The 11,057-nt window shown below is 42.4% G+C and overlaps 1 protein-coding gene across 2 annotated transcripts in view; it reads left to right on the forward strand.

Annotated features, from left to right (window-relative positions):
- Positions 1–10,731, forward strand: part of KIF11 (kinesin family member 11) — a 42,761-nt gene extending 32,030 nt beyond the window's left edge. For both annotated transcript variants that reach the window (XM_076066425.1, XM_076066424.1), the window contains exons 23-24: positions 5,885–5,989; positions 9,024–10,731. In XM_076066425.1, coding sequence (XP_075922540.1) covers positions 5,885–5,989; positions 9,024–9,188 — 270 coding nt within the window. In that variant the 3' untranslated portion in view covers positions 9,189–10,731. The remainder of the gene's footprint in view (positions 1–5,884; positions 5,990–9,023) is intronic.
- Positions 10,732–11,057: the final 326 nt, after the last annotated feature.

Below are 11,057 nucleotides of genomic sequence, written 5' to 3' on the forward strand. Positions count from 1 at the left end.
CTTTTTAATTAGGACATCCAAAAAAGGTATCTTGCCATCTATTTCGACTTCCATGGTAAATCTGATGGCTGGGTGTATGGAATTGATGTGGTCGAAGAATTTGTCTAGAGCAGGCCGGCCATGTGGCCAGATGACAAAAGTGTCATCCACGTACCTCTTCCATAAGGTTGGGCGCAGAGTGGCAGTCTGGATGGCGTCAGTCTCAAATTTCTCCATGAAAATGTTAGCTATAACTGGAGAAAGGGGGGAGCCCATTGGGGTGCCCTCAGTTTGTTTGTAGAAAGTTCCATTCCAAGTGAAGTATGTATTGGTTAAACAGTGTCTCACCAGGGGGGGTACCTCAGTGTTTAGTCCTTGATGAACCAAGTCTTCAATGATTGCAATGGTGTCAGGTACAGGAACCTTGGTGAATAAGGAAACTACATCAAAACTGACAAGCAGGTCGTCTGGGGACAGGGAAATACCCTTGATTGTTGATACCAGGTGAGTAGAATTTTGTACCGCAGAGGTGGTCTTTCCAGTGAAAGGACGCAGGATTTCAGACAAAAAACGAGCTAGTTTGTAGGTGGGGGAGCTGATAGTAGAGACTATGGGACGAAGAGGTGTATCAACTTTATGTATTTTTGGTAAGCCGTATAATCTTGGTGGCCTGGCAGCAGAAGGTTTCAACGAAAACTGTTTAGATTGATCAATTAATGTGGTTGAATCAGAAATTATTGTTTTATATATATTTGTTATTTTGTTGTTTCTCTTCAACGTGACTTTACCGAAAAAACTAAGAATATGAATTACTGCAGTCACGAAAGCTTTAAATCAAAATTTACCTTAATGTTATCAATAAACTATATATATTCTCCAATCAGCTGAGCTACCAACAATAAGTCGTTATATATCACGATGCTATATGGCGAAAAAATGGGTGGATTCTTACCCTCCACATCAGCACCACGGACCGCTACGAGCCCCGTTCAGACGGACGAGTCCATCATGGTCGGAACAGAGGAGAGAGGAGAGAAACAGCTGCGAGGCGCTGTTATAATCATGTTATAAACCATACCATTAACCGTGGTGTGAGAAGTATTAAGAGTCAATGCCAGCGAAAGAGCTGTGGTCTGAAGGTCACCATGAAATAATTAATTAAGAACCGAAATGGTTTAAAACATATTTCTAATGGTTACTAAGCCAGAATCCATCTTCTCGGTTGAAATTGTCTCTGTGCTTGTATATGTGGATAGCCTCATGAACAAATCTCTCATGGTAGCCGGTTGGCTTGCAAAGAACCTCCGTCTTGGAGAAGTCAATGTCATGTGAGCCCACTGAATTATAACAGTGATCTGCCACGGCGGAGGAGTTCGTTCTACCATGTTTCAAGTCTGCTTTATGTTCGCGGATGCGGTTCGAGATATGTCGTTTGGTTTCTCCAATGTAGCTACTACCACAGAGGCACTTTAGTTTGTAAATTTCTGGGTACTGTATGTCTGGAACAGCATCTTTTACAGATGGAACCAGATCACGGATTTTATGTACTGTGAATCGGACCTGGATATTGTGTTTATTCAGGATTTTGGAGATCTTTTTAGTGACCCCTGCAATGTAGAGTAAGGTGATGGTTTTGAGTGGCTCCACAAGAGGATCCTTCTTCATGACTGGAGTGATGGTTTTGCAGATTGTTTAGTCGGAGTAACCATTAGCCCTGAGAGCCTGGTGTACGTGTTTTGAGTTCACTGGTAATGTGTTCCTGGTCGGAAATGCATTGGGCTCTATGGTATAGAGTCTTGATGAGGGAGTTCTTCTGGGATGGATGGTGGTGGGAATCCGGTTTCAAGTAAGCATCTGTATGGGTAGCTTTCCTGTAGACAGAGTGGCTCATTGAGCCATCAGGTCTTCTTTTAATTAAGACATCCAAAAAGGGTAGCTTGCCATCTCTTTCCACCTCCATGGTAAATCTGATGGCTGGGTGTATGGAATTGATGTGGTCCCGGAATTGGTCTAGAGCAGGCTGGCCATGTGGCCAGATGACAAAAGTGTCATCAACGTACCTCTTCCATAAGGTCGGGTGTAGAGTGGCAGTCTGGATGGCGTCAGTTTCAAAATTTTCCATGAATACGTTGGCTACAAACGGAGACGGGGGAGCCCATTGGGGTGCCCTCAGTCTGTTTGGAGAAAGTTCCATTCCAGGTGAAGTATGTGTTGGTTAAGCAATGTCTTACCAGGGAGGGGTACATCAGTATGCAGTCCTTGATGAACCAAGTCTTCAATGATAGTGATGGTGTCAGGTACTGGAACTTTGGTGAACAAGGACACCACATCAAAACTGACAAGCAGGTCGTCTGGGGACAGGGAAATGCCTTTGATTGTCGATACCAGGTGAGTAGAATTCAGTACCACAGAGGTGTTTTTTCCAGTGAAAGGTCGCAGTATATCAGCAAGAAAACGTGCCAGTTTATAGGTAGGGGAGTTGATAGTAGAGACGATGGGACGAAGGGGTGTATCTTCTTTGTGCATCTTTGGAAGGCCATATAATCTTGGTGGTCTGCCAGCAGAGGGTTTCAACGAGAACTGTTTGGTCTGATCAATTAATGCTGTTGAATCAGAGATGATTTTGTTCGTTTTGGTAACCAGGCTGTTGGTGGGATCTCTTTTTATTTTTGTATAGCTGCCATCGTTGAGTAGTTCTTGAATTTTGTTGTATTCTGTTTTGTCCATGATGACAGTGGCATTGCCCTTGTCAGCTGAGAGGACGACAATATCATCTCTCTTTTTTTAATTGAGATAATTCAAAGCGTTCATCTTTGCTGATGTTGCTAGGTGGCATCCAAAAAGATCTCCAATATCCTGAATAAACACAACATCCAGGTCCGATTCAACACAGTACATAAAATCTGTGATCTGGTTCCATTTGTAAAAGATGATGTTCCAGACATACAGTACCCGGGCATTTACAAACTAAAGTGCCTCTGTGGTAGCAACTACATTGGAGAAACCAAACGACATATCTCGGACCGCATCCGCGAACATAAAGCAGACTTGAAATACGGTAGGATGAACTCTTCTGCCGTGGCAGATCACTGTTATAATTCAGTATGTTCACATGACATCGACTTCTCCAAGACGGAGGTTCTTTGCAAGCCAACCGGCTACCATGAGAGATTCGTTCATGAGGCCATCCACATATTCAAGCACAGTGACAATTTCAACCGAAAAGATGGATTCTGGCTTAGTCACCATTGGAAAGATGTTTTAAACCATTTCGGTTCTTAATTAATTATTTCATGGTGACCTTCAGACCACAGCTCTTTCGCTGGCATTGACTCTTAATACCTCTCACACCACGGTTAATGGTATGGTTTATAACATGGAGTATAACAGCGCATTGTGGCTGTTTCTCTCCTCCCTCCTCCGTTCCGAGCATGGATTGATGTTGCTAGGTGTCAACTTAGCGTTTTTGAGGGTTGCAGCGATTTCAGATCTTGCTACGTCTGCAGAGATGTGACTCAAGCCCTTGAGTGCAACGTCGACATGGACAATGATATCATTAACCAGTATGTGTCTCGGTGTGACAGCAAAGTTTAGACCTTTAGCTAAAACGGATTTCAGGCCATGAGAAATGGAACTGTTACTGCGATTAATTACGACTTTGTTAACATCTATCTTTTCGGTGTGTGGATCCGATTTTTTGTTGGAGAGGTGATTGAATTTGGAAATCAAATTGTCCCTACATTTGGTCGACATAGTGGCAGCCGAAGAGGTAGTCATACATAGTTGCTGTCAATGTTAAGTGTGATTTGTAGAGTGTCTTGTCTAAATGATCCAGTTCGGTGCGTGTAAGTCTGATTTTTTCTGAAATAAGAGTGAAGCTAGTTCTAGCTAGAATGCGTTTTGCATTGAAAGAAGTTGCAGCAGCAGAGGTTAGTGTAAATGCGGTTGGTATTACCTTAGAGTCGCGGCATCTCTTCAGAAAGGTGAGAGACTCGATTAGTTGAGCTTTCTTGTCCCGGAGTTTGTTGAATGATCTTAAGGTTGTGTGGAATCCCTCCCCATAGAGGCGGTTAAATTTCGATTTAAAGCTTTCGTGACTGCAAGGATTCATCTTCTTTGGTTCTTTCGGTAAAGTCACGTAGAATAAGAATAAAATAATAAAATTCTCACAACGTTTTGGCCACAACACAAGTGGCCTTCAGGTGAAAGGAACAAACCTGTCGGGACGACAGAGCTACAATGAACGCTGCTAAGATTTGCAGCGTCTTTTAAGCTGGTTGAGAGAAGTGAGGCACCTTGACAAAGGGGTTTACATATCAAACAGGAGAATTTAGCATTGAAACAGTTGAGGGATTAGCTTGTGACTGGTCACAGAAATAGTTATGTTAAAGTCAAAGCCTACACGTCCACAGAGGCACCTCGTACATGGACGCCAAAGGGGCTGCAACAACTCAACTATAAAGTAAACCGATAACAGCGCCTCGCAGCTGTTTCCTCCCTCCTTTGTTCCGACCATGATGGACTCGTCCGTCTGAATGGGGCTCGTAGCAGTCCGTGGTGCTGATGTGGAGGGTAAGAATCCATCCATTTTTTTCGCCATATAGCATCGTGATATATAACGACTTATTGTTGGTAGCTCAGGTGATTGGAGACTATATAGAGTTTATTGATAACATTGAGGTAGTTTATATTTTAGTTTTTATTGGTTTACTATATGGTATTCATTATGTAGTGTAGTGTATACCCAGTTACTGTTAATAGCTCTGCTTATTGAAGAATATATTGAGTACATTTATTATATTGATGTAATTTAGACTTAGGCTTTTTTTCACATCGGTTTACTTTATGATAGTTGAGTTGTTGCAGCCCCTTTGGCGTCCATGTACGAGGTGCCTCTGTGGATGTGTAGGCTTTGACTTTAACATAGCTATTTCTGTGACCAGTCACAAGCTAATCCCTCAACTGTTTCAATGCTAAATTCTCCTGTTTGATATGTAAACCCCTTTGTCAAGGTGCCTCACTTCTCTTAACCAGCTTAAAAGACGCTACAAATCTTAACAACGTTTATTGAAGCTCTGTCATCCCGACAGGTCTGTTCCTTTCACCTGAAGAAGGCCACTTGTGTTGTGGCTGAAACGTTGTGAGAATTTTATTGTTTTATTTTATTATTTTATTCTGATTCTACGTGACTTTACCGAAAGAACCAAAGAAGATGCTCATGCATCTTTGGAAGAAACGGAGTGGCTCGAGCCCGAGTGTTTTTAGAGGCCGAGACAGACCCAAGCCGTGACTGAGAATACGGCCAGAGTTATGTTTTGTGTAAACATGAATTAACTTTGCCTCTTTGCATTGAAACATGAAAAGTAATTCAGAATGTTTAATGTTATATTATATTACTCTTTATACACGTACATATCAATATTAGTATGTAGGTGACAGCAGTTGCACTGCTACGCACTTAAGGTGTAATGATTTCATAGATCTAGTCCTCTCTTGAGCCTGACTGTGGGTGGTTAGGGAAGGGTATATTTTGTGACATTCTAATCACTCTTAAATTGCTCAAACTAAATTAAAACCTAACCAGTCAAGGCTAACTCAGATAGGTGTATCAAGTTTGATGCATGTGCATGTGTGTGCATGCGTGTGTTTTGAATACATTTACAATGTACCTCAGGGATGTCGCACACGTGCTTACTGCATGGTGACTTGATTGTTTAATTACAAAAAATGTAACATTGACTCGAATATGATTTTAGAATTTTACAGTTTCACATGTTTAACGACATAAGACATTCCATCACGGAATGCCCTTTGCATTTATGTTTTGGAAGCCACACTCATCCATTAATAATAAGAAAATTTTCAACGTACGTATCGTGCTAAATTTTCCATGTTGCCGTTACAGGACAATGTAGAAGAAAGTGATAGTTTTGAGGAAGAGTCAACGGAGAAGTCCGATATCGATGAAGATGTTCCTTCCGAAGACTCCTCTGGTCTTCCATTCTTTCAGGTATGAAACAGCGCTGGTGATAGTGTGGTAACGTGTGGTTTACAGCACGGAACAGGCCTATCCAGCTGTGGATTAACAATCAACTGTCGCGGTGGAGAGATTAACTCCCTCACCTAGTATGCAGGAGGTCGTGGGTTCGATCCCGACCCTGATGCCTGTTGTATATATGTGGAGTTTGCATGTTCTCCCTGTGGTCACGTACATTTTTCCCCGGGTCCTCCGGTTTTTCCCTTCACATGTAGAAACATGCGTTTAGAGTATTTGGCTGCTATAAATTTCCACATGATAAGCCGCCACTTTGAGCTATTATTTGTGGCCAGGTTATTCCTGAAATAGAGCTACAGTGAGGGAAAAAAGTATTTGATCCCCTGCTGATTTTGTACGTTTGCCCACTGACAAAAATGATCAGTCTATAATTTTAATGGTAGATTGATTTGAACAGTGAGAGACAGAATAACAAAAAAATCCAGAAAAACGCATGTCAAAAATGTTATAAATTGATTGGCATTTTAATGAGGGAAATACGTTTTTGACCCCTCTGCAAAACATGACTTAGTACTTGGTGGCAAAATCCTTGTTGGCAATCACAGAGGTCAGACGTTTCTTGTAGTTGGTCACCAGGTTTGCACACATCTCAGGAGGGATTTTGTCCCACTCTTCTTTGCAGATCTGCTCCAAGTCATTAAGGTTTCGAGGCTGACGTTTGGCAACTCGAACCTTCAGCTCCCTCCACAGATTTTCTATGGGATTAGGGTCTGGAGACTGGCTAGGCCACTCCAGGACCTTAATGTGCTTCTTCTTGAGCCACTCCTTTGTTGCCTTGGCCGTGTGTTTTGGGTCATTGTCATGCCGGCATACCCATCCACAACCCATTTTCAATGCCCTGGCTGAGGGAAGGAGGTTCTCACCCAAGATTTGACGGTACATGGCCCCGTCCATCGTTCCTTTGATGCGGCGAAGTTGTCCTGTCCCCTTAGCAGAAAAACATGCCCAAAGCATAATGTTTCCACCTCCATGTTTGACGGTGGGGATGGTGTTCTTGGGGTCATAGGCAGCATTCCTCCTCCTCCAAACATGGCGAGTTGAGTTGATGCCAAATAGCTCCATTTTAGTCTCATCTGACCACAACACTTTCACCCAGTTGTCCTCTGAATCATTCAGATGTTCATTGGGAAACTTCAGACGGGCATGTATATGTGCTTTCTTGAGCAGGGGGACCTTGCGGGCGCTTTAGGATTTCAGTCCTTCACGGCGTAGTGTGTTACCAATTGTTTTCTTGATGACTGGTCCCAGCTGCCTTGAGATCATTGACAAGATCCTCCCGTGTAGTTCTGGGCTGATTCCTCACCGTTCTCATGATCATTGCAACTCCACGAGGTGAGATCTTGCATGGAGCCCCAGGCTGAGGGAAATTGACAGTTCTTTTGCGTTTCTTCCATTTGCGAATAATCGCACCAACTGTTGTCACCTTCTCACCAAGCTGTTTGGCAATGGTCTTGTAGCCCATTCCAGCCTTGTGTAGGTCTACAATCTTGTCCCTGACATCCTTGGAGAGCTCTTTGGTCTTGGCCATGGTGGAGAGTTTGGAATCTGATTGATTGATTGCTTCTGTGGACAGGTGTCTTTTATACAGGTAACAAGTTGAGATTAGGAGCACTCCCGTTAAGAGTGCTCCTAATCTCAGCTCGTTACCTGTATAAAAGACACCTGGGAGCCAGAAATCTTTCTGATTGAGGGGGTCAAATACTTATTTCCCTCATTAAAATGCAAATCAATTCATAACATTTTTGGCATGCGTTTTTCTGAATTTTGTTGTTGTTATTCTGTCTCTCACTGTTCAAATAAACCTACCATTAAAATTATAGACTTATCATTTCTTTGTCAGTGGGCAAACGTACAAAATCAGCAGGGGATCAAATACTTTTTTCCCTCACTGTATTTGTAGCTCAGTGGACCTTACCTGGTAAAATAAAAACTTTTTTATTTGTGTTAACAAATCGCTCTAAAATTTGTCTTACTATTTATTATTAGGCTTGTTGACCCAGGATAGCCTCGCTGAATCGCAACTCTTTCTGGAGGGTCCTGCCAAGTTATCACAGTAGTTGTCAGTGTTGCTATGCGTAACCCCAATTGAGCAAATTTTTAGGTACATTTTCAGCATTAGGATGTTTAGCGACAGCATGACACCTGGCAATCCAGAGGAAACTCATTCAGAACAAGGGCAGAACATATACACTGCACACAGAAAGCGCCCCGATCTGGGAATCGAATCTATGCCCTTCTTGCAGCAGAAGAAACATTCCAAGTTGTCGAACAGCCGTCTTGTTTATTTTTTAGATTTTTACGTAGTATTGAAAAACATGTATGAAATTAAGAATATGTTAACAAAATAAATACAATTCTCTCCTGATACAATCATTGTTTTAATATTAAAGGTGATATCTGCATTTCAAATACAAATATTAGTCTGTAAGCTGAGTAGCTGTCATTCATTGACATGAGAAGCTATTAAGATGTATTTTCTTCCATCGGATTGATGGAAGAAAAAAACTAGAGGTACAAGCTATTAAACCAGCATGGAATTATGAATGACTGTTATTTACAGTTTATAAACAAAATATAATCTGTAAAGCGTATCCGACCAAGTGGCTCAGTGAACACCCTCCACTCCCATAGTGAATGAACAACAATAATAATAACCTGGTATAGTTGTTTTTAGTTTCCCAGTGTTCTCATAGAGACTGAGTAAGGACAACTCGTGCAGCTGACCCCTTACGTGAGACCTGAATCACGACAGCAGCAGCTGCGGCTCACAATTGGAAGGCTGTGAGTTCAAATCTGGGTTGGGGGTTGACTCAGCCTATCACCCCTCCGGGGTCATTAAATTAAGTATCCGTTGTTGGTGATCGCATGGATAGACTTTCCCCTGCCATAGGAACGTCCACCTGGCTCAGGGATGTAAAATAGGGGATGAGTGCCGCTTCAATGCTCACTTAAGCAGGAAATCGCTGACTTTTAAATGTTGTGTGCCCAGAGAGCATCCAGAAACAAGAAGGACAAGGAGACCAAGAAGGACAAGGAGAACAAGGCACTCTCCTCCTGCACGCCGAGCCTCCAGAACAAGAGCGACGGCTGCAACGACGTCGCGGAGACGGCCACGTTCAAGTCTAAAATCCCTCTACAAATCCATAACAACTAATGGCCATAGGCTCACTCTGGAGTACAATCACAGGATTGGTTTGTCAGTATATGTTACATTTTGTATCGTTACATATTAACTGAACGTAACATGGTGCAGTGTTGGCATTTGAAAAGTTTTTTTAACAATACCTTTAATACCTTCCTATGTTTCCCAACATTGTCTGGAGGTCATTTCTTCATTCTTTAAAATGTGCCTTAATCTTAATAGGGTGTAAGTTTTTTGCATTGCAATACATTTTAAGGAAAATGCATTCATCAGCCTGATTTTTTAATATAAAACATTTCATTCGCTCATTATTTTCATCCTGATTGTCAATCCGGCATTGGGATTCACATGCCTTGTTTATAATTGAATCGATTGGCGGTGACCCGGGGGTGCCAAAACCTCCATAACTCCGAAACCAGAAGGCCTATGAAGACGGGAGATGTCACCGAGCCCAATACGCACGCCAAATATAGAAATAAAAAAACAAACGCAAAACACCCATAAAAAAGGGGGGCTGCTGGGGATTTGTGCGTGGCAACGGCTGTTTATTGCTTGTTTTGAAAGTACATCAGGATGCTGGTCTGGTCATTCCCCAGCAAGTTCTGCTTCATACGGGGATGGCCACCCTTGTCTTTGGGAGCGAGACCACTTGGAGGCAATGGCACACCAGGCGCTCTCTTGGTACGGCCGGCGGTCATGGTCGTGCTGGTGGGATCGACATCGTCGTCATCATCGCTCCCAGCGTCGCCCTCTGGCAGGACAGGGTAGTACCAGCGATGCTCCCAGAAAAAAACCTTAAACTATGCCTGGCCCACCAATATTTTGCGGTGACCCGGGCTACCACCAATCGATTCAATTGTGGTTTTGCCCGGCATCTCTCAATTCTCAAATCCTTGCCCTGGGATACCATTTGGAATGTAGTGGCTCTCGTGTCACTCAACTGTTGTGGTATATTTTCCAACAAATAAAAAAAATAGTTAACTTGGCCATCACAACTCTGAGTAATGGCACTATATGCAAAAAAAACATGCATTCCCCTTCGTATGGAGTAAAGAGATGAAATCAATAAATTATCACGTGATAGCAAACCTGCGATCACATGGTACACCTGGCCCTTGTAACAGTTGAATGGGATTTGTAAAACAATACTCATCAGGTGCTATATGATTGCCGTAATATGTATGTCAATAGGAATTGTTATATAGTTGAAGCCTGCGTGCTGTTTGTTTGTGCCCATAAAATTGTCAGTAGCTTAGTAAGCCGTGATGGTCTCGCAGTCTGCCAGGTGGTTAGTTGGTGATGTATGTGTGAAACGCCATTCATGAATAGGGGCACGGATGTTAGTCTTCATTTACTTAAATGTATTTTGTGACCAACTGCATCGCTTTGTGAAAACACTTGCAAACACTTTTAAAATAATAAATGTGTAATTGAATTAAATGTGTTTTTTTAATAAATGTTTAATATAAATGGAAATGTTATTAGGAACTGATCGTGTAAGAGGGCTATTCAAACGTGGATTGCGGAGTTATAAAGCATGCAATGATTCGCCCAATTCGCAAATCAATGACTTCACTCATTCAGGGTCTCGATCCCAGATTACATCAGTAGTAGTGCAGTATATTACCGGCCAGGTGGCAGAGCTAGAGTGAGCGAGAAACATTTGGAAGGCTGCGAGTTAAATCTTGATTGGAGTTTAACCAATTCCATTGTTCCTCAGATGTACCTTTTTTTTACAATCATTTTGTGGGAAAGCCAACAGCGGCTATCCTACCGGGAGGCTCGCTCCCACCACAGGAATGAGGAATTTCCACCACTGGCTTGACTGTAAACAGGAGAATAACACGGTTTAGATGTCATGGGACCTTTTTTTGCCAGTAA

This window comes from Petromyzon marinus, chromosome 11, assembly GCF_048934315.1.
Source record: "Petromyzon marinus isolate PM22_M1 ecotype Great Lakes invasive population chromosome 11, UKy_Petmar_22M1.pri1.0, whole genome shotgun sequence".
In the NCBI taxonomy this organism is placed as follows: Eukaryota; Metazoa; Chordata; class Hyperoartia; order Petromyzontiformes; family Petromyzontidae; genus Petromyzon; species Petromyzon marinus.